The sequence below is a fragment of the Rhinolophus ferrumequinum genome, chromosome 9, assembly GCF_004115265.2.
Source record: "Rhinolophus ferrumequinum isolate MPI-CBG mRhiFer1 chromosome 9, mRhiFer1_v1.p, whole genome shotgun sequence".
NCBI classification, from domain to species: domain Eukaryota; kingdom Metazoa; phylum Chordata; class Mammalia; order Chiroptera; family Rhinolophidae; genus Rhinolophus; species Rhinolophus ferrumequinum.
Window position 1 is genome coordinate 23377671 of NC_046292.1, and position 23707 is coordinate 23401377.

Sequence of the window (23707 nt, forward strand, 5' to 3'; positions counted from 1 at the left end):
GTTATATAACTATTCCTCATTTGAGCTTTTGTTATAGGCCAGGCGTTGTCCTAAATGCTTCACCTGCATTTTCTCATTTAGTCCTCAAGCCACTTGTAGAAATAAGTAGTATATCAACCACACAGTACAGATGAGGAAACTTGCCTGCAGTCACATGGCTACTAAATATTGGAGGCAGGATTCGAATCCAGGACACGGACTCCAGACCCACACCGTTACCCAATTTCTCTGCCTCAGGCCTCGGTGGCTGTCTGCCTTTCCTGACACAGAACAGAGCAGCCTCCTGGAAGCAGCAGGCCATAGAGAGGGGTTTCCCAGGTGTGAGAAGTCTCCTTCTGCTCCTTTTCCTCTGCCTGAGGGGCCGGAGGCTTTGTGTGGCCTCCAAAGTCTGAGCCCAGATACCCGTGCCCATCTGGAGGGGATGAGTCTTGGGTTAGGATTCTTCCTGAGAATGAAAGCAGCCCCTGGCCCCTCCCTGAAGCAGTATTAACCAGCAGAACGACGTCAAGCCCTCTCCCTGAGTCTTCTCTCCTAAAGAGCTCAGGGGGCAAGTTAAAGAGACCAAGTGGGGAAGCACGTGCCTGGCCAGGTGGACGTGCATTGGAGATGCACCTGCAAGAGGACCAAGCTCTCAGGCCCTGGACCACAACGCTGGAGGAGCCCCAGAAGTAACGGTGTCATCATGGGTCTCCTGCCACAGGTCACAGGCCGTCGTCCTTGCCCACAGTAGACAGTGGAGGTCAAGATCATGGCTGGAAGGCACACGGTCTCGGGTGGAATCCTGGCTCTACCACCCTTTAGCTGTGTGATCACAGGCAAAATACCTCACCTCCCTGGGCCTCAGTTCCCTCACCTGTATTCAGGACTAACAATATCTTAACCTCCTAGGGTTTTGGGGAGGATTAAATTAGGTAATACAGGGTCTGGCACACAGTTAGTGTTTGATAACTGCCAGCTAGTGGTGGCCGGGGCAGTCAGAATCACAACGGCAGCTAGTTCTCATCGAGCCATTACACTGTGTGTATAACATTTACCAGCTCGAGCCTCACTTCCATCCTAGGTGTTAAGTACTCTTATTATTCTCATTTACAGATGAGAAAACTGGGGCACAGTGAGGCCAAGTAACTAGCCCAACGTCACTCAGCTAGTGGCTGTGAGTGGCAAGGCCAGGATTCGAATCCAGGTGTTCGGACTTCAGAGCCGTGCTCCGAATGGTGCTGCTATAATGTCGACAAGGAGACAGACCAATGATTCCTGTGGCAGCAGGAACCCCGTCATTAGGAGTTTCTGGGAGCTGTGGTCCACGCCAAGGTCCCATGCCCAGAGTCACTCAAGATCCACACCCCCTGTCGTGGTATTTGGTGCTTTCTGCACGTTGTCGAATTTGATCACCACAGTGGGCCCAGCAGGCAGTGCCCAGACCCCGTTTGCCACCTACATCCCCACCTTCGGGTCTCTTATCCCTCTCCCGATCTCTTTCTAGCTCAGAACAGTCCCAGCCACAGTATGAATACCCCCCTCGAAGCTCACAGGCATCTCGAATTTTCCCTGGACAAAAAGCTCTCTTTTCAGTCTCCAGGCTCATACTTCCTGCTCCCTGTCCTGGGCACCCCCATCTCGCTCACTGGCATCCCCAGATGACCAGCACTCCAGAAAGAGCCTAGGAGTCAACTTTGACCCTTCATTCCATCAGCACCTACATCCAATCCATCATCAAGGCTATCAGCTGTGCCCCCAAAACCACAGCTCCAATGTACCCCCTTGCATCCATCTCTACCATGGCCACCCTCCACCAAGATGCATCATCTCCAGCCTGCATGCCTGCAAAAGCTGCCTCTCAACTGGTCTCCAGGTAGTGCCCCCTGCAACCCCTCTCCCTTCTAGCATCCAGAGTGATCTTTTAAAAAGTTAGGCTAAATCGCACCAGAGCTCTGCTTAGAACTCTTCCCTGGCCCCCTCCTGAACTTAGAACCAAACCTAAGCTTCTTGCCCAGCTTCACCACAGCCCTGCCCTTTCCATCCCCTGCCCATTCTACTTTGCCACATGGACCTGTTTTCTGTCCCTTAACATGTCAGGTTGTGTACCTGCTATTCCTTTTGTCAGGAATGCACTTCCCAATGTCTTCACATAACAGGCTCCTTGTCATTCAGGACTCAGTTCAAATGTCACCTCCACAGACACTCCTCTCCTGACAGTGCCATCTAAAGTAGCCTTCCTTGTCACTCGCTCCTTTATTTCCCTCATCGCTCCTATCATGATCTGAAATATGTTTACTCGGTTTTTATCTGTCTTCTGCCTCCCAGCTGCTAGAATGTAAACTCCACAGGATCATGGAATTTGGTCTGACTTGTTCATCACAGCAATTCTTTGTATCTTGAACAATATCTAGTACTTAACAGGCAGTCACCACGTAATGACTGAATCAGTGACTGTCTGACACACAGTAGGCACTCAATAAAAAGTGGCTGAATCCCGAATGAACACGAGTAAGCAATCTGCCCTGTAAGGCTGTGGCTCGTGCACCCCTTTTACAACTCAGAGGGGTTTAGCAGCACACTGGCCACCCATAGCTCTGAGCTGAACTTGGGCCTGTGTGACTCCATGCTTTTCTGTTTCACGTTCCGCAGGTTCCTCCCCTGGGGCCAGGAAATTTGGAGAAGCACTGGAAGCCCGAGCTTCTGTGGAGCAAATGCCCGTTTCCCTGGGTCTGGGGCAGCCTGCAGAGTTAGGCTTGAGCCTCAGATGCCAGGCAGTTCTTGCTCAGGCTGTTTTCTTTCCACCACCCGCCTCTCAGCCCCCAGCATATGTGAACCCTGTTCCTTCCCCATGTCGTCTTCTTTGATCCAGGGCCAATGTCCCTCACAAGTCAAAGGCGCGTGGCTGAAAACTACATGGTGTTCCTTCTTGTGGATCAAAGAGGTTGCACAGAGCTTAATGACCCCCAGGGACCTCAGCCTTTGAAAATGTGCCCAGAGTGACACAAAGCAGAGGGAGGGCACAAACCCTGCCTTCTTCCCTCTGCCCGCTGGACCAGCCGAGGTCAGCCTCACACCTACTCTGACCCCTGATCCTAGCTGGTCTCCATTCCCCCTTCATCTCGGCTATGTCCCCAGACCCAGCCCACCTTTCAGCCAAGCACATGGCATTTCCTGTGTGAAGCAGAGGCACACTAACCTGCTACTGGAAGCCTTGAACTCAAAGACCGCGTGTGCCACTCAGACCTGCTGGGCAGGTGGGCTAACCCAGGCCAGTAATTTCCCTTTGGGGCTTGTATGCCTGTCTACATAATCCTGATGGTGAATTAGACCTATCCAGCCATCCGTTCATTCAGCAAATATTTACGGACCACTGCCCCGTGCATGAGGTTTATCTACTCACACATGCCAGCCCTTGAGAGTTCTACATGAGAGAAAGAAAGGCCAAAAGGCTTTAATCCTTCCCGAGTATGAAACCGTGAATTCTGGCATGACGGCAGCTCCTGGCTCGGCGTGGCACTTAGTGTACCCTCCCTCCTTTCAGCTTAGCCTCTTCCTAAGGAAGGGCAGTTTGCAAAATCGCTCTCAGGAAATCACTGCCATTCGTGAGGGTGCTTCTCAGGCTATTCTTACAGCTGGTGGCAAATTAGAATTGAGAAATGGACCTGAAGCATGGGGGTGGGGGAGACACTGGAGGCTTGGAGAGTGGGAGAGCCACATCAAAGTCCCCTCAGGCACAAGGGAGTGTCCGGGGGGCTCCAAGTCCTTCTGAAAGCAAGACCCGCCATCCTCGGCTGGCTTCTCCGGTGTGTTCGGAAGGGAGCCTTCTCTGCTGTGGCTAAACAGGAAGCTACTGAGAGATGACTCAGAAAGGTTGGCCTGGGACTCTTTCCAGAAGGATCTCGTGCCCTGTGTTAAGGAATCTGAACTTGACCCTGTCAGTGATAAAGAGCCACAGGCAAGATTCTAAGTAATGACAGATTCTGTCTGGTCTACGTCTTAGAAAGTTCGCTCCAGCAGTGGGGAATGGGCTGGATGTGTGTGGTGGGGGCCTAGAGGACGGCTGCCCAGGGAGGCACACTTTGCCGTGAGAGAGGAGAGAGATGAGCAGGCCTGGGCTGTCACCAGCTGGGGCCCCGTGAATAGGGGTGGAGGCATGGAGGAGAGGGCAGGAGATTGGCCAGGGCATGGTGACTGATAAGGCAGAGGACAAACATGGTGAGGAGAGTGAGGTGCCACTGGGGTGTCTGGCTGGGCCACCTTACATGGTGACACTCTTCACCGAGCTGAGGAAGGCAGCAAAAAGAGCAGGTTTAGGAAAACTGAAAGAGTGGGGTTTTGGATATGCCCCATTTGAGGCACTCCAGGAAGGAGTTCAGTAGAAACTGGTCTCCATATGGGCCTGGAGCTTAGGATGGGGGCAGGGCTGGAGGGAGAGACCAAAGAGTTGCCCCTAAGCAACAATTAGAAGCCAGGTAGTGATGAGAAATTCCAAGAGATGCATGAATTTCCCAGAGAAGAGGACACGCTGGGCCTTCTAGCATTTAAGAAGAATCATCATCAGCTGGGAAGCCGGAAGAGGATCATGAGACACTTAAGAGTCTCGCCACAAAAAGGCACCGGTGGCCATGAATTCCTGCTGTGACGTGAACGCTAGGGGGGCAGCATCACCCAGCTCACTCTGTCCACTGAAAGGCCATCCTCACTGCTCGCCATGCCCAGACGCCGAGACACTGACCTACGGAGTCCTGATCCCACCGGGAGGAAGATGTCCAAGCTGCGGCCCTCACGACCTGTCTTTCACTAGTGGGTTAACAAAACAAGATATTGGAACAGCCAGCCCCAGAGTTTCTTTCAGGAAAAAGCTCTTTTTGTGGGAAAAGGAAAAACAAAACAAAACAAACAAACAAAAACCCCATTCTATACATAAATAGCTTGCTTGGGTGGGGAAGGGAGACATTAGCCTGTAAGGAAATGGCAAAGCCAAGGGACAACTGGGCTCCATGCCTAAGAATTCCAGAGGGGGGCAAGGCTGAGAGGCAGCAAAGTGGAGGAGGCTAAGAAGAGGGAGTGCAACACGCACCACAGGGGAAGCCAGAGCGCGCCGAGGCAGAAGCCAGGGAGAAGGGGCCAAAAGACTTGGAGGCTCCTGATCGTCCAACTTTCATCTTAAGCCATTTGCGTTGCTGAGATGCAGACTGCCTGCGTCGCCACAAATCTTCAACAAAGGCTGTGTACATGCAGACACCTCTGTGAGTGGTTTTTGTTTTCTGTTTTCGGGGGAATAAAGAAAAATGGGCCAATTCCTGACCTAAGTTGGCCGAGCAGAACCCAGGGAGGTGAGACACAGTAGTAGTACAAGGTTGAGAAAAAGCTAAAGCGGACAAAGCTTCTGAAGATACGGGGAGGGGTAGCGGTTTCCACCACATTCGGATGGGAGGTTGATGTGAATCATACTTCACAGGACAGGGTGACAATCCCTCTGCCCCGATACTTGGGCTACATTGGTTTGGAGTTTTCGTGTTGATTAAGAATGTACGAGATTTGTAGTGCCGTAAAAAAGAAAGAACTGTTGTTTTTTGTTTCACAGCATAGATACGCATTTACTATCATGCTTTATATTTTATTATCTTGCCACCACTCTCATATCCCTCCTTGGAAGGTCAGAGTGTTAAACTGTGACATCCTCCGGGCAGGTGGTGGGTACGGATGCTGTAAGAAAGGGGATACAGCAGCTTCAGGCCACGGTGAAGCCACTCTGGGCCACACAGCTGTGCGTAGGGGCCGGATGGGTTTGGTTATTCCCGATATCAACCACGTGACTGATTTGGTCATTCCCGATACAAATGTTCCAAGTGAGAGGCATGTCCCAAGTGAGAAATGTGGCCTGAGAGGGGGGGACCTAGTGTGGGGACAGAGCCAGGTGTGCAGTTTCCAGGCTCTCGCCCTCACGTGGAAAGGTGCTCACTCAGGTAGTAAATGGCCATCAACTGTGATTGGATGGCCATCAGCTGTGGCTAGTTGGCTGTCAGCTGTAACCAGTGAGCCATTGGCCTCTAATATAACTGCTGTGGCTACGCTAGCAGCAAATGGGGGCTAGCAAGAAGATGGTGGCTGAGCTAACAAGAGCAGCGGATTGCAGATAGCAGGGTCGATTGCAGCTAGCAAGTGAGATGGGTTGGCAGAGACAAGTGGACGGCGGGTTGCAGATCGTGTGGCTCCTGCTTCCTGTGTCTCCAACCTAGCCGTCAGCGACACTATAGTGGCTCCCCTGTCTATGGCTCTGTGGGTGCTCCTTTTTGGCCTCACCATGTCCTGCGTTCCTATGTGGAGAGCGGGAGCTGAGACCCCGCCTGCCGCCCTGCATGACTCCTCTGAAGGCAAGAAAGGAGACTCTAGTTCCCTTGGACGCTAACAAGAAGAACCAACAGGGCTGCGGCCTACGCTATTAGTTGAGGAGGGCTAAACAAACATGGAGTCAAGTGGCAATCCTGACTGGTCGTTGGTGGCTTGCCTGTTGGGGAGAAATTCACAGCTGTGTCTGGATTCAAGCAGAAAGGGTGCAAGCAGGCAAAAAAAAATTAATTTTGTCTGCCATGGGAGTGGGAAGAAGCGGGAGAGATGTACACGCCAAGTATTTTCCATCCCTGGTGTAGACGGTGAAAAGGGTGTGTGCATACGGTGGGAGTAATTACAGGAAGTCTTCCTCTAAGAGAAAGGTAAAATGAAACCCTTGGAGAGCTATCTTGTTCCAATTATTTCTCAACTTCTTGAAATGATCCTCCCAGACCTATATCTGGGAGTTCTGAGACCCACAGGATTTAAAGATGAGAGTTTCAAGAGGAAAAGAGTGGTCAGTTGTGCAAAGGCTGTTGAGAACTCAAAGAATATAAGGGCCAACACAGTTCCCATCTGATTTGGCAACAAGATGCAGAATATATTGGGCAAAGGTCAGCCCGCAGCGCGGAAAATGGGAGCCGAGGAGGAGACAGGCTGCATGAAGCTTTTAAGATGCTGGGCGTTGCTGGTGGTGTGGGGAAACCCGGCAGTGCGGTGGCAATTTTAAAAGGTAAAGAAAAAATATCTGTGTGCATTATAATCTTAAATATGTGCATATTCCTAACGTATGCATACATGCCATATATACTGAAAGAAAATAGGAAGGAAATACATGAAAGTCATGGTTAAAACGGGTACATTTTGTTTATTCTTTTCCATATTTTCTAAGATCCTCTATAAAGGATCATGTGTTATTTTTATCATCAGATAAGAAGCACGGGAAATTATTTTAGAAATAAGCGTGGTTATTTTTTGTTGCGGGGCAGTAAGAAGTAGTCCGGGAAGAGAATGACCTATCATCTCAGTTTGCTTGGGACTGAGGGGGTTCCCAGGTTTTGGAGCTTTCAGAGCTAAAAATGGGAAAGTCCGGGGGACCCAGGACAAGTTGGTCACCCTAGTTGGGAGGCTGAGGCTGATGTAGCATTGTAGGGAAGTAGGGTTTTTGTGGGGGGGCGTGACTGTTGGGGTAAAGAGGTTTTGAGCATATTTGGAGACTGAGATGAGGGCACCATTCAATAGGGAGAGAGGTTAGATTTGTAGGAAGGAGAAAAGAATAATTGCCAGGGTGAGGTCAGCAGGAAAGCAGCTGGGAGACAGATCCACGCACAAGAGGACACGTGGCCTGTAATGGGAAGAGAAACCATGTTTATTCTGAGACAGGAGGTCAGGAGGTGAGGGCAAACTGGCTAAAAATGTTTGTTCATGTAGCGGAAAGAGCTTGAGAGAGTGCATACCTGAGGACGAGGACGTCAGACGAGGCTAAGAAGACCCTAGAATGCCTGGGGGCCCTGAAGACCCTCAGTGGTGCCCCAGAGTGGGTACCCCACACCCTGCTGGAGTGGATGGTGCAGCTTCCCCACTAGAGACTGGGTCCCACTGCAAGGTCCAGCGTCCCGTCCCAGTTGCCACCCACTTGACAGACCCTCACGGGCCACCTACCTCTGCAGGAGGGCAGGGGGAAGTCCCACGTGGCACTGTTGTCGGAGCCAGCGTGGCAGGTGAGCACAGCGTGGCCCTCCAGGAAGAAGCCGGGGTTGCAGCTGTAGCGGACCTTGTCGCCCAAGTTGAAGGTTGAGCCCTGCTGGATGCCGTTGGGCAGCCGCCCAGGGTTCCCACACGTGTGACTGGGGAGCACTGTGAGGAGGGAAAGAGACACAGCCTGTGAGTGGGGCTGGAGGCCAGACACCTGCCTCCAAGCAGCGCTTCCGGGGCACGTCTCCTCCCTGCGTCTCCTTTCTCCTCTGGGAAGGGGCTGGCCCTCTGTAGGCTGCTCTAAGAGGTCACGTGCTCAGGAGGTGCCACACCTGCCATTTATAATTGAACATCAGGTTTCTTGCTTTTTCTCGTGCACAGCCCTGGGTGTGGACTACCCCATCCCATCACTCAGGATGTCCCAGGGAAATCACTTTACTCTCTCGAGTTTGATTGCCCTGATTTCAGACTCCACATTCCTTATAAACACCATGGAAGATACAGGGCAGATCATGGAGTAGGTGCTCATTAAACCCAGTTTGCTTTCTTTCATGTGTGTCTGTTTTGGCAGCCAAAAGGGTCCTTTGGCCCAGGGGCTTTGGGGGAATTGAAGGGGTCATCGGTGCTGGAATAGGCAGTGAGGCAGGAAGACAGCCTGAGTTCTGATCCAGTACAATGTACAGTGTGTGACCTGAGACAAGGGCATCACGGTCAGCTGCACGTGTGCTCTTGTCATCCGGAGGAAAAGTCTTGGTGAGGGTGCGAGGAAATCAACCAATCAGGAGGGAGGGAGAGAGAGCACAGCTCCTCTGGGCCTGAGTCACGTGCACTCTGACGCAGCTCCTCCTACTCTCTGCCTTTCTCCAGAGCATAGAAACTGCCTCCCACCATTCCAGGAGGTCCCCAAAAGGCGATAGTGAGGAGTCACAGCCACATCCAGACTCCCACCCAAGTACATCTCCATTAATTCATCTGGTGATGATTTATTTGAGACTGGAGAGCAGAGCGGGGTTCTGTACAGACTGGAGAGCCACCGTGCATGGGTTTGCATCCCTGTCTGACAGCTAGGGGGACCTTGAGCAAGTCTCTCAACCTCTATGCCTCAGTTTCCTCATTGTAAGATGGGATCACAACAGTACTTTCCTCCCTCATGGGGTTGTTGTGAAAATTAAACGAGGTAAGGTATGTAAAGTGCATAGGACAGTGTCAGTGAATACAACACAAGTGCAGTGCGAGTTGTGAGTGATTCAAGATATGTCACGTGTTATGATGAGCTAGGGACCAGGCAGGGGCCAAACCTGGTCTGGATGGGTCAGAGACAGCTTCCTGGAAGCGGTGACATCTATGCTGAAGCATGAGAGATTGGTAAGAAGTCCTAGCTAGGCCCAAGAGTGTTCCAGGAAGAGGAAATTTGTGCAAAGGCTCTGAGGCTAGAGATAACCTAGGAACTCAGGGAGCCTGGACTGAGAGGTACAGGTGGCAACGATGAGGAATAAAGATGAAGCAGTGGACATGGCCAGCCAGGATTCTAGAGGGCTTCCCAGGCCCTTGCAGTACCCTCTTCCTGCCCATGTTGCCAGGAGCCCCTCTGCCAGCTCTGATGCTCTCAGAACCCGCAGAAAGAAGGCTTTCCCTCCCCGTCTTCTCCTCTCCTTCCACGTGGAGGCAGCCTGGTGTAGAGGGAAAGGATAGCCTTTGGAACCAGCTTGATCTGGGTCTGAAAGCAGGCGCTGTTACTGTTTTACTCAGTGGTCTTCAGTCATGTGATCTCTCTGAGCCCTAGTTTCCTCGACTGAGAAAGGACAGGAATCACTAGTGGTTGAGGAAGCTGCTGATAATAAATGATACACGCCTGGCACTGTGCCCAGCACGTAACTGACGCTCAAAACATGGCAGGTGTTATTCCACTGGGCTGTAGAACCATGAAGGAAGGGTCCATGGGTGTATCCTGGGAGCCTAACACAGAGCCTGGCACTTGTGGGGACATATTTTTGTGTGTTCATTAATTACTTGTTTGGGAGAGTTACTCATTCATATATTAATTCCTTCATGCAACACACATTTATTGTGGACCTACTGTGCTGAGAGCTGGGACTACAGCAGTGAATTCGACAAAGCGAGTCCCTGCCTTCAAGAGGCTTATGTTTTCATGAGTCGTCTTAAGGAAGGAAGAGCTCTTCCTTGCCCAGTTCTCTACCTCTGTCAAGTGAGATGACCCAAGGGAAAGAATTTACCTCCACTGACCCTATCCATTAGTTCAGCTTAGCATTTCTTATTGATCCCACACTGCTGGTTTCCTTGGTGTTTCCCATGATCCTGTGCTGCTGGTTTCCTTGGAGTTTCCCATGATCCTGTGCTGCTGGCTTGCTTGGAGTTTCCCATGATCCTGTGCTGCTGGCTTGCTTGGAGTTTCCCATGATCCCATGCTGCTGGCTTGCTTGGAGTTTCCCATGATCCTGTGCTGCTGGCTTGCTTGGAGTTTCCCATGATCCCGTGCTGCTGGCTTGCTTGGAGTTTCCCATGATCCTGTGCTGCTGGCTTGCAGCAGACGTAGTGACTGGTGATGTGTGTGTGTTTGTGGGTACTGGGGGTTAGAGAGGTGGGTCAGGTAAACATTTGGAGAAGCAAGCAAGCTAAGGTTAGGGGAGGGAGCCAACCAGGGGAAATGGGCTGAGAATTGGTGTAGAACTAACGTTTCATTTTCCGCAACGGGACGCAAAGACCCAATTTAATTAAATTACTAATGTCAAATTTTTAATGAACCTGCTTCTGCTTTGGGCTTTCTTCCTTCAAAATTAATGACTGGAACGTCGCTATAAATAAAAGCCGATTCTTTTTAAAAAGTCATTCTCGAATGCTCGCTAGCTTTTTACTTAATGAGCTGTTCGTAATCAGACCGGTCTGACCTGGCACCTCCACCAGGAGTTGGGTGGGATGAATGGGGGTTCGTTTGCAACCCCACCACTCTTTGCATCTTGACGTCTGTTCCTGAGAGGTCACACTGTAAATGGAGAGAGGACAAACGAGGCTCACAGAGGGCGGGGTCAAATCTCAGCTCATCTGCTTCTAGCTGAGTGCTCTTGCGCTGTAAACTCTACCTCTCTGGGCTTCAATTCTTCATCCAAAAATGCAGACACTTTTTCTTCCCATGGCGAGGCTCTATTAGTTTCGTAGGGCTGCTGTAACAAAGTACTACAAACTGGCTGACATAAAACAACAGATACTTATTGTCTCACAGTTCTAGAGGCTAGAAGTCCAAAATCAAGGTGTCGGCAGGGCCAGGCTCTCTCTGAAACATATAGAGGAACCCTTTTCTCTTCTTCACTTCTGGTATTTTTCTTGCAATCTTTGGCATTCCTTGGCTGCTAAATGCATCATCCAATCCCTCGTCTTCACATGGCATTCTCCCACTGTGTGTCTATGTCCAAATTTCACCTTTTTATAAGGACACTAGTCCTCCTGGATCAGGATACACCCTACTGGGCTCATCTTAACTTCATCATCTTCAAAGACCTTATTTTCAAATAGGATCACATTCACAACTACTGGGGGTTAAGATTTCAACGTATTTGGAGAGGGGCGCAATTCAACCTATAACAGGGCATTGTGCAAATTAAATTAAGTTAGATTTATAATATCCACTATTGAGTGCCTAGTATGTTCTGGGCCCTGGGCTACAAGTCTATTTTGTTTAATCCTCAAAACCATCTTGTGGGATACCTATTATCTTCATTTTACAAATGGAAAAACTGAGGCACAAAGATCTTAAGTAACTTGCCCAAGGTATACACAGCTACAAAATGAAAGAGCTACATTGTGAATCTAGGTCTTTCTGACTCCATGTTCAGCACTCCTAATTGGAATGAAATACTGCTTCTGATGGATAACAAAGTGCCCAGCACATAGTGGGTGCTTAATAAACAAGAGTTCCCTTCCTTTCTTGATCATTCTACGCACTGTGATAAGACAAAGGGTGATAACCTCACTGTGAGATGTAATAGTCTGTTTTTTCCCTCCAGTCTGATTTGACATTATTGTACTTTTTAATAATGTCAAGGGCAACATTTAAAGTACGGTCTTTTGTAATGTGTCGGATGCACAACTTGCTGGACAGACAGAAGAGATCGGAGATAAACCACAAAGCAAAACCTTTCTAAGGCACAGTTTTCTTTGATTTTTCGATTTTGCCCGTGTGTTTCTTGGCAGCGATATTATAACTGTGCATGCTCTCTCGTCTATAAAACTTCCCTTTGATTGCTTACAAAATGAAGAGTGGGATATTTACATCCAGCGCAGCCCAGAACAATATTATTAAAGCTGTGCCTGACATTGAACAATTCCATTGTAGATTAGCAGTGGGGAATTTTGTCCCTTCTACAAAGCCTGGCTCTTGCCAATCAGCATAATATTCTCAGTGATTGTATGACAATGAAGCTCCTCTGTGGTTGGAGTGCAGCAAAAGCTACATCCTGCCTTCTTTTATTTTTAATTTGAGACTTTAGTTCCCATATTATAATGAAGAGGCGTTTATGCTCTGGACAAGCACCCTCCATATGTTTTGATTTCTTATCTTCCATCAAGTAACTTGTTTCATCTCTACGGCCAGACGGTTGATACAAAGTGGAGGGATGTTTGAGAAGAAGGATTCAGGGAGAAGGAGTTAGTGTGCCACAACCCTGAATATGGAAAGAGGAGATGGCACTACATGTGTACATGCATGTGTGTACATGTGTGAGATGGAGGGGGGTGGGCACGGTCTCCGGAGTAAGGAATAAAAAGCACCATCTTTCGAGTGCCTGCACGGGGATTGGCACGGCTGCATCACACATGACCTTAGTTAATCTTTATCAGTCCCTTACGTTTAGCTCTTTGGCCTTGGACACATAATTCATTGTGCATCCCCAGTGTCAAGTGCTTTGTGTATCTATCCATCCCCAAAGAGTTGTCTGTCCTTACTCATTCCGCTTCCTCTCCTCCCATCTGACATATTGTATACCTGGTACATTCATTTGTTTGTTGTTTTTCTCACCCTGCTACATTGGAAGCTCCATAAGGACAGATAGTTTTTGTTCACTTTTGTTCGCTTCTCTGTCCCAATTCCTAGAACAGAGCCTAATGTATAATAGCACCTTGATAAACGTTTGTTGAATGACTTAATGACCTTATTTAATCCTTCCAACAACCCGCTGACAGAAATGTTGTTATTATCTCTTGGTGAGATGAGCATGAATTGCAGAGAGGCAGGGGCCTTTACCCAAGGCTGCACAGCTCCGTGTAGCGTAGAGCTGGGTTTCCACAGCAGTGCCCAGAGACTGAGCCCATGGAGTCCCCGCTTGCACCGGGCTGTTCTTACACTGACCATTCCACATAGAGTCCATGGGGTACCTTAAAACACCCTCCTAAGGGACTCACTCTCATGCTCCTTGGGGGGATGATTTCGGGGGACAACCAGGCAAGTCAACCCCTAGCCTGGTCCTGTACATTTCCTGCCACCTGTTAAACAAACGCAGGGGCACCAGGGTATGGGGTATGCCACCCCGAGTCCCCAGGCCTGTCCCTAATGGTCGCTGGGGATAAGCTCGCCACTGTGAGCCCGTTCTGTGGGCTCACGTTTGCGATGTTGTAACCGTCAGCATCAGAGTCACGTGGGGAGTTTTATAAAGATAACGATGCCTGGACCCTGTTCCCAAACCTACTGAATCAGAATTTCAGAGGCTGGCCCTGGGCTCTTCTAGGTGACTACAAAGCAGAGCTGAGATGGAGAACAACGCATGGTAACCTACTCACGTAAGTTATTCCATTAGGCCAGGTACATTCATCTCTCTGAGCTGTGAACTATTCTGTGTCCAGGGCCTTTCTGGTTGCTGGTCTCCGACTCCTGGGGGCAGTGAGGCCAGCCTGTCGCTGGGACTTCCCTGTCTTCTACAAATCCCACTCGCCCTGTCCTTCCTTCTCATTTGAAGACCCTTGTCCTCGCTCCCCTGGACTTCGGCACCCCCCTCTAACTTCCCTGCTGTTGGCCTTGCCCTCATCCAATGCAGTTGCCCTACTGATGCCAGAGTAAACGGTCCAGAATGATATATTCACCACAGCCCTGCCCTGTTCACTCTTCAGGCACACACGTGCCAAACAAAAGTGGGTTTCCTACCACAATGGCGCACACAAATGCCGGCCCTTTTGCATGATGCACACAAGAATACTAATGAGTTGAATGACTGATGAAAATAAACAAAAGAAAAGAAAAACTTGTGAACCTTGCCACTGCTGGCAGGATAAAGGAAATCTTCCGCTCACACAGCCCCATTCTTCTGCGATCTGAACCCTGCTGACATTTTCTGCCTTATCTCCTGCTTCCTCAGTCTGGTCCCTCCACCATTGTTATGCTAAACCACAGGCTCCCCAAGCACACCTCGCGGTCCTCCCAAATTTTCCAGCTGGCAAACTCCTACACCTCCTTCAAGGCTACACTTAAATGTCACTATCTCTGTGAAACCCTCCTTGATACCCTTGATATCTCGTCTAAACTGGAAAATCCCACAAGAACACACTCGGATAGAATGTAAATTTAGGCATAATGTGATTGACAATTCGCTCCCAGAATTCTGAAACTCCCAGCCCATTAACTACACGGGCTTGTTCTCGGTCGTTTCATTAATTTTACAATCTCACAATCCCATGGGTTTTTGGCACCCCACTTATGGAGTCATGTTGGGGCTTTCCTTGCACTTCAATTCCTGCACTTGTCACATAACATTGCAATTCATTCATCCATTACTTTATAATACCCTACCTTCCACACAGGAGCTAAACCTGCTCATAACTGTTTGTTTAGGTGTCCACCCAGGGGCAGGAATGACGCTGTATTTATTCCTTACATATCTCGGGTTTGATTGAATGCCTGGCAGGAAGAGGGTGTCCTGTTGGAATGTATTAAATGAATCATATACACATAATGACAATAAGCTTGTGCACAGTTGGCCAACTTTTTCTCTAAAGGACCAGGTAGTAAATACTTTTGGCCTCGTAGGCCATATGGTCTCTGTTTCAATGACTCAGTTTTTCCACCAGAGTGCAAAAACAGCTAAAGACAATACATGTTCCAATAAAACTTTACTTATAAAACAGGCAGCCGGCCCACAGACCACAGTTCGGCAACTCTGTACTATATATTCCATTCTGTACTTATCTTGGGTGTACAGTTTACATCTCAGGACCCCAAAATAGAGAAAGATCAGTGTTACTGGGAGTCAAGGATGGAAAGGGGCTGAGGGGACAGCGGGCTGTGCAGGTGACGGTCCTGAACAGAAAGTGACTGGGAGGAAGGGGGCAGGGAAAAGACAGGAAGTTGGCACCTGAGGACTGAGATCAAACTCAAATTCCCTTTCCCCTAAATCTGGCCCTGGGACACATGGCACTGTGCTGGCTGCAGGAAGGGCTGGTATGTATTGAGTCCCCACTCCTTCCCGTTAAAACAGGATTTATTTTAGTCCTCATAGCCCCTCTTTAAGTGGGGAATTATGAACCCCATTTTACCAAAAAGAGCTGAATTTAGAGACCTGAAGGGTCACACAGGAGTAACAATGACAGCCACCTCTGAGTGTTTCACATGAGGCAGGCAGTCTGCTCAGTACTTTACCTGCATCCTTCCATTTCATCTTACCCTGGAAGAGGAACTCTGTCCCCTGTATGTGGGGTGGAGACGGGGAATGAGGAACAGCAAGGCTAACGCTAACCCTGGGTCACGCCCCCGCTGGGGTCCTACCTGTGTCCTGTATCAGCGGGAGCCTTGACCTCCCAGCCTTCGGGGTCTTTCCCAGCATCCCAGTCAGTGCTCTGGGCGTCTACAGTCCCTCCCCTGTGTGACTGCATGACCAACCCAGACCCCGTTAGACCCCTCGTCAGCCCCTTTCCCCCACCCTGACTAGCTGGGGCTGCACACACATCCATCATCCCACCAGCAGGGGCCACAGAGGGGCTGTCAGTGCAGAGTCTCCTGATGATTCGTATCCGCAGCGCCCCATGGCCTCCTCTCTTTCACCTGAGGTTCTTTAGAAGCAACACTCAAAAGGTAACATCCTGGGACTCGGAATAGAGCCAATAAAAATACAGGTCACTCAGTTAAATTTGAATTTCAGAGAAACACAAATACTTTTTTAGCATAAGTATATGCCATGCCATATTTGGGATATACTTATACTAAGAATTGTTTGTTTTTTGAAATTCAAATTTAAGTGGGCGTTTTGTATTTTCATTTGCCAGTGTTGGCAACCCTGCCCCAGAGGGGAGTCTCCTTCGCATCAATAACATGAGCTTCTTAAAGAACTGGGGATTCCTCTGGGGAAAGGGGAGAGCCAGGCCTGCCTGTAAGGAACACAGCACTGAGCCTGAGGGGAGGCTGCAGACGGGGAGCTTCAGAGCCCTCCAGGGTGGGGCCTGTGGAGGTTGGGGTACAGTAGGATTCCAGGGGTGTGGTGAGCTGTACTGCCTTCTCCCTCCTCCAGGCAATCTCTAAGGATGCTCAGTGTGTTTTTCTGCACCAACGTGCCCCTCTCCTGTTTTAGGAGACTGGGGTCTCAGGCCCTCCAATGAAGAGCTTCAGGCAGGCACCAGGTCCTCCGTGATGCAGCCTCTGTTGATCTCTGCAGCCCCAAGCCCCGCTGCTCCCCATTCAGTCTTCCCTACCCCCACTACACCCGAGCACAGGGATTCTCCCACTTGTCTAGACAGAGCAATGTGTGGAGAATCCGTGGTACCCAACGGGAAACACTGCAAAGTACTGTCAGTGTTAAGCACAGAATAACTATGCAACTGGGGGCTAAATCTGATTAGTGGCAGAATAGAACCTAGAAATGTTTTCCAAAGTATGTCCATACAACACGGGCTGAGAAATAAATTCCATGAGAAAAACATTCAGTAGGTCAAGTAATTCTGAAAAACACTGCAGAAATTCCCTCCTCGCGAAGAAACCAACACTCAGGAGGTTAGTTTATCTGAGAAGTTCTGCAGGAGAGAAACCATTTAACCCTGCTTAATCCAGAAGTTCCAGAAATCTGACTACAGAATCTCTCCTCTCCTTCTTTTATCCCCCTTGGAAATACCTATTAATTTCTGAAGTGTTCTGTGGAATACACTTTGGGGATTGCTAGATTCCAGGATGAGATAAACCTAAACGGCTGTTTTCCTTTAAAATCTTAATCATCATCAAAGAATAATAGCAAGGATAGCTGACATTTATATAGAGTATTGCAGGTTAACATGCATTGTTTTTACAAACATGTCCCCCTTTGGCACATCCAAACCTATGTTTTTCTGGGGGCTGGAATGGCCTGAGGTCTCCCCGTCCCTGAGGTAGCTTTGGGGAGTGGGATCAATTCTTACTAAAGAAGGAAATTTAGCTCTTCCAAATAAACACAGCAAGTGTTATAAAAGGGCAAAGGCCTAGGTTCTCTCTTTTCATCTGACAACTTTTCCAGCAGGTATGTTTTCAGTCTGGCTGGGAAGAATGACCCCCGGGCCCGACTTCCAGAGGTCTGTGGCCAGGGCCAGCCATGTCTGGCTCTCAGCTCAGCACCAGGTGCAGTTAGGAGTCATGAGTCCTGAACCAGTCCTGGCAAAGGAGTGGTAAAAGGCAGAGACCTGACCTGGCTGGGCAGGGGTTCCTGCCGTGAGCCTGGGACTTGTAACCCTGGGTGAGGCCGCCCACGTGGGAGGCCATCCTGTCCCTTGCTGAGGCTGTCCCACGGCTGCATAGCTGGCTTGTTTGCTCCCTAAGCTCCCACAGGGTGGGAGCCCTGCTCTGCACCCAGTCCAGGCCTTGAAGCCCCCGCTCAAAGGCTGGGACTTAGTCCCCTGTCTCCTGCTGGCTAGCAGGGAAGTGCCGCCTCTGAGCGTGGGCACCATTTGGTCGCCCGTGGGGATGCCCCTCCCGCCAACCCCAGCCCTGGGCACAGCAGAGCCTCAGAACCCCTACTTCCTGCACTTGGCTGCCTGTCCAGGGCCCAGAAGCCCCAGCATACCTTGCAGCCATCTCTCTTCTTCAAGCAGGAAAGTTTAACCCGCATCCCACTGGGAAAAGCGCAATATTCCAAAGCTCCAGACCCCTTGGCTCCCTCTCTCTAGAAGAATTAGGTGGAAGAGCATGGAGAGGGACTAAGAAGTCAGGCTTCCAGCCACCATCATCCCCCTATTTCTTGTACCTTCTGCAAAGGATGGTGGATACAGCGACTACAGAAGACGCTGATTAAAAGTGCATCTGAGCAGGATGTCTGCGAGTCCTGCTCGTCCCCTTCTTCTTCATCATTAGCTCCATCACGTGCTGACCACACTATGGGCGGACTTGACACTGAATCCTGTCCCATTTCATCCTCCTGATAACACTGTGAGTTCGGCACCATCTCCATTTTACAGGTAAGAACATGAGGGAGGCTAAGGTGCTCACATTCCCACGACGAGGCGCTGGGGGAGGCAGCTGCGGTGTACACCTGGTCAGCCTGACTGTGCACCTTCTTCCTTAGCTGCTGCATTTCCGTGACAAGGCAGAGGATGGGTTGGTGAAGCAGAAATGTCATTTCCCACAGGTGCCCCCAACCTGGCCAGAGACAGTTCCCCCTGAACATTCTGTAGCTTGAGAATCGGGAACAGGGGGAAATGGATGGTCCTGCCTATTGCTTGTCATACAATTTTACTCATCTCTGAAGTCCCAAATCCAAAGGCTTCGTGGAAGTCCCGGTGCAGGTGGAGACCATCTCAGGGCCAAGAGGCAGGAGGTAGAACTGGCTCTCCCCTGGAGAAGCTCCTCACTTGGCGGGGGGGGGCACAATCTCTTATAGGTAACACAAACATCCCAACAAACTTTCACATCCAATATGCACAAATCCACCCATTCTCTCTCTCTCTCTCTCTCTCTCTCTCACACACACACACACACACACACACACACACACGCTTCCCGCCCCCCCCATACATTCTCACATACATGCCTCTATAAAGACAGACAAACCCAGAATGCTTCTGTACATAGCTCTTGCATTCCAACATATGACAGCAGACACACTCTCCCATATATACAAATAAACTACCCATGTTTGGGTATCAAAATAACCATCCACTTTTGGAGAGCCTCTTATGGGTTAATGACCCTTCCTGACAGATATCTCCTTCTACAAGCACAGCACCCCTTGGAGGCCAATGTCACTGTCCCCCACACTGGGGGGGCCTGCCTGGCACGCGTGTGTAAGCTTGTCCTCCTGGCACAGCATGGAATGTAGTGAGGGAGGTGGGGATGCAGGTCTGCCCCTGGAGATTCTGCAAGCAGCTCTTGGCTCAGTGATCTATGACGTGGGCAACGAGGGCTACTGGGGCCCGGGAGGCACAGCGTAGCATGGTTTGGAGAATGGCTCTGGCGTCCCACAGACCTGGCTTTGAATTCCGCCTGTGTCCCTCCTGGCTGTGGGTTAGCAGTTATGATATAACAGGTAGCAGAGCACACTTGTTAGGAGAGTGGACTCTGGAGACAGATGACCCAGGTTCAAATCTCTGTTACTTAACGATAGAGTTGTTTCACCCCCCTGCACCTCAGTTTCCTCATCAATAAAATGGGGGCCATTAGTGCACTCAGCTCAGAGATCTGTTGAGAGGATTAAGTAAGATCAACCAGGCAAAGGGTTTATCTTAATATCTGCCACATAGTAAATGCTCAATAAATTTGGGATGTGATTACATACAAGTCCCTGCAGAAGAAGGTACCAGGGCAGTGCGGGAGAGGCCGGAGTGGAAATAAAGAGAAGACGCTGGGAACAACAGCTGGAGAGAGCAGATGGGCCCCCGGAGCTGGAGCATGGGAGGCTATCCCTGCTCTGCCAGTCAGGTGGCATCACTGGGACTCGCACCACTTTTACCGAGCCAGGCAGGGGCCTGCTGTCTGTAGTGTGAAAGGCCTTCCCTAGATCTAAGAATAATAATTCATGAATGGTCCTACCCAGCTGCAAAGTAACTAGGGAAATGCAGATGACACAGAGGCCCAGGACCCTGTCCCCTCTCTGTCCTCCGCGGCTGCCCCATGCTGCCCTGGCCCACCAGCCTCAGGGATGGCGGGAAGGGATAATTCTGAGAACTTTCCTGGAAGACACATTCAATATTGTCTTGGCAGAGAAGGGAGGACATTCCAGGTAGAGTTGTTGGCACATGTCCAGGAGCACACAGCCCCCATGTGTGTTCTTGCTTTCTAGGCTTTTGTCCCTTGTGTCACTGATTCCTAAATCCATCTGCAGCCAAAGTGCCAGCCCAGATCTTCCTCCCGACTCCAGACCCCAAGTCTTAGTACCTTAGGCTTTTCCACGTGGACGGCTTACGGAGGATCACAACTACACATGCCCAACTGAACGCCTGTCCTTGCCCCAAACCCATTCTCCTCGTGGGTCCCTTGTGTCTGGGACTGGCCTGTGGTCTCTCCAGCCACCTGAGATGAAAGCTCGTCTGCTCTCACACCCAGTTCTTGAGATGGCTGCCTGTCATCCCCTTATTCGTCCCCTCTACCCACCCCCACTGCTAAGGCCCAGCCTCCCCTGCAATCTCACCTTCTCCTCAGGGACTTGGAGACAGTCCCTTCCTCCCTGTTCTGTCTTTACACTTGTCCCAATTTAACCCATTCTCTAAACAGCCAACAGGACCACACTGCTCCCCCCTCAGAGCCCTTTGGTGGCTCCCCATTACTTGCAGGTAGAGCTCAAACTCCCTCAAAGGGCACTCGCGGTGTTCCCCCAGCGGGCCCCGGCCACACCTCCAACCTTAACCCTCACTGTCTCCCTTCACAGCCAGTGTCCCGGCAACACTGCACTCCTTGCATCTCCTCCAGCACAGTGTGTGTGTGTGTGTGTGTGTGTGTGTGTGTGTGTGTGTGTGTGTGTGTAAATTTGTGTGTCATGTGTATTTAGGTGGGAGAGCCTATTGAGGATGGCGAGCTAGGAGAAGAACTGGGAAGCCAGTGGTTGGCACAGTTGGGCAAGACTTGATGTTCATATCAAAGCCGGGCACCTGACAACTTCAGGGAAGCAGGGCCTGGGCGTCAGGATTAACCAGCTGCCACCCCTCCCTGAGTGAAATCAAGAGAGCTGCCCCTCCCTGCAGACCTGGCCCCCAGCTGTTCTCGGGAACAAGCCACATGCGCGGAGACCGTGGCCGCGCCTGCCATGCTCAATGCTCTCACCTGATTATCCCTACAGCCAATACCAGCTTCTCTCATGACCCTGAGTCCTGGCTGGTTCTGTCTGTCCTGCAGCTATGACCTGTGCTGACTGGCCTTGTTTCCATGATGACTGCAGCTCCGCTGTCCCAGGAACTTACCCCAATCTGAGCTTTCAGCACAACACAGACCCTGCCGCTCACAAGCCTTAGAGCCTGCAGCTCTTTCTGAGATCCATGGATTTAAAATACAAGCCTTTACTGTTGTGGAGTCAGGGACATTCTGAGAAATGATGGAACGCATGGACCCTCTTCCTAGGAAGACAGGATTCAGAGACCCTCGAGATCACTCATGGATTTGCCTAGCAGGGCAGATCTGTCATGCCCCAAGCCTCAAGTTTGAAATGCAAGCCAGACAAGGACCTTGCCTGTTAAAGCCAACTCTGCTCCCTGGGGGAGACAGAGTTCATCAAAACAGGAGTCAGCTATGGCCATGTCCACAACTTATCAGACTGGTCCTCATTGGCTGGACACTTCCTGGGGATCACACACCACGCTAGGTGCCTTCCCTGCACAGGAGGCGGAATGAAGTGTTAGGTGAAAGTGCAAGCAGCACTCAGCTTCCCAGCATCACCACTTACAGGTGAAGGGCTTCGAGCAAGCCCTTCACCTCCCTGAGACTCAGTTTCCTCAGCTAGAAAATGAATAACTTTTATGAAGTTATACTAACTTTATACCAACTAAGGGGATAACTACCTCTTAGGGTAGTTGTGAGGACCAAGTTGGATAATCCATGCCAAGCACCTCGCATGACACCTGGCACAGAAGGAGGGCTTGTATTATCTGCTGCAAACCCCTCCCCCAGCTGTGAAGTAGGTGCTGGTGTGATCCCGGGTCTACAGGTGAAGCAACTAAGACCATAGTCATGAAATAACTTGCCCAAAGTCACCAACATGGTAAGTGACACAGCCCAGCCTCAAACCACTATACCTGACCACCTTTCCCAGCTAACTACCCAGGATTGCTATGGAAACCTACGGGGACTACATTGAGATCTGTTCAGGTGAGGTGAGTGAGGTCAGTGAGGTGAGTGAGGTGAGGGGAGGTGAGGTGAGTGAGGTGAGGTGAAGTGAATGAGGTGAAGTGAGTGAGGTGAGGTGAGTGAGGTGAAGTGAGTGAGGTGAGTGAGGTGAGGTGAATGAGGTGAGGTGAAGTGAGTGAGGTGAGGTGAGGTGAAGTGAGGTGAGGTGAATGAGGTGAGGTGAGGTGAGTGAGGTGAATGAGGTGAGTGAGGTAAGGTGAGGTGAGTGAGGTGAGTGAGGTGAGGTGAGGTGAGTGAGGTGAGGTGAGTGAGGTGAGGTGAAGTGAGTGAGGTGAAGTGAGTGAGGTGAGGTGAAGTGAGTGAGGTGAGTGAGGTGAAGTGAGGTGAGTGAGGTGAGGTGAGGTGAAGTGAAGTGAGTGAGGTGAGGTGAATGAGGTGAGGTGAGGTGAGTGAGGTGAAGTGAGGTGAGTGAGGTGAGGTGAGGTGAGTGAGGTGAGGTGAAGTGAGTGAGGTGAAGTGAGTGAGGTGAGGTGAGTGAGGTGAGTGAGGTGAAGTGAGGTGAGTGAGATGAGGTGAGGTGAGTGAGGTGAAGTGGGTGAGGTGAGTGAGGTGAAGTGAGGTGAGTGAGGTGAGGTGAGGTGAGTGAGGTGAGTGAGGTGAAGTGAGGTGAGGTGAGGTGAGTGAGGTGAGGTGAATGAGGTGAGGGAAGTGAGTGAGGTGAGTGAGGTGAGGTGAAGTGAGGTGAGTGAGGTGAGGTGAATGAGGTGAGGTGAGGTGAGTGAGGTGAATGAGGTGAGTGAGGTGAGGTGAGTGAGGTGAGTGAGGTGAAGTGAGGTGAGGTGAGGTGAGTGAGGTGAGGTGAATGAGGTGAGGGAAGTGAGTGAGGTGAGTGAGGTGAGGTGAGGTAAAGTGAGGTGAGTGAGGTGAGGTGAGGTGAAGTGAGGTGAGTGAGGTGAGGTGAATGAGGTGAGGTGAGGTGAGTGAGGTGAATGAGGTGAGTGAGGTGAGGTGAGTGAGGTGAGGTGAGGTGAGTGAGGTGAGGTGAGGTGAGGTAAGATGAGGGAAGGTGAAGTGAGGTGAGTCAGGATAGGTGAGTGAGATGAGGTGAGGTGTATGTGGGGGCACTGTGCAGGGTAGCAGGCAGTCTTATGGGGGATGCTGACTTAACCCAACACCTAAAAGCCCTAATTATACACAATCATGGTCAAGCGGGGGTAAAGAAGGGGGCATGTTCATAGCAGGATTATCCACAGTGGACAAAAGGTAGAAGCAACCCAAGTGTCCATCAATCAAGGGATGAATAGATAAACAACATGTGGCATATCCAGACAATGGAATATTACTCAGTCTTTAAAAAAGAAGGAAATTATGACATGTGCTACAACACGTCTGAACCTTAAAGACATTATGCTAAGTGCAATAAGCCAAACACAAAAAGACAAATTTTGTATGATTCCACTTATATGCAGTACGTAGAGT

At 50.3% G+C, this 23707-nt stretch overlaps 1 protein-coding gene across 1 annotated transcript in view; it reads right to left on the minus strand.

Moving 5' to 3' along the window:
• CSMD2 (CUB and Sushi multiple domains 2) overlaps positions 1-23707 on the minus strand; it is a 579918-nt gene that overhangs the window by 380928 nt on the left and 175283 nt on the right. Inside the window, exon 4 of the mRNA XM_033115124.1 lies at positions 7975-8169. Coding sequence (XP_032971015.1) covers positions 7975-8169 — 195 coding nt within the window. The remainder of the gene's footprint in view (positions 1-7974; positions 8170-23707) is intronic.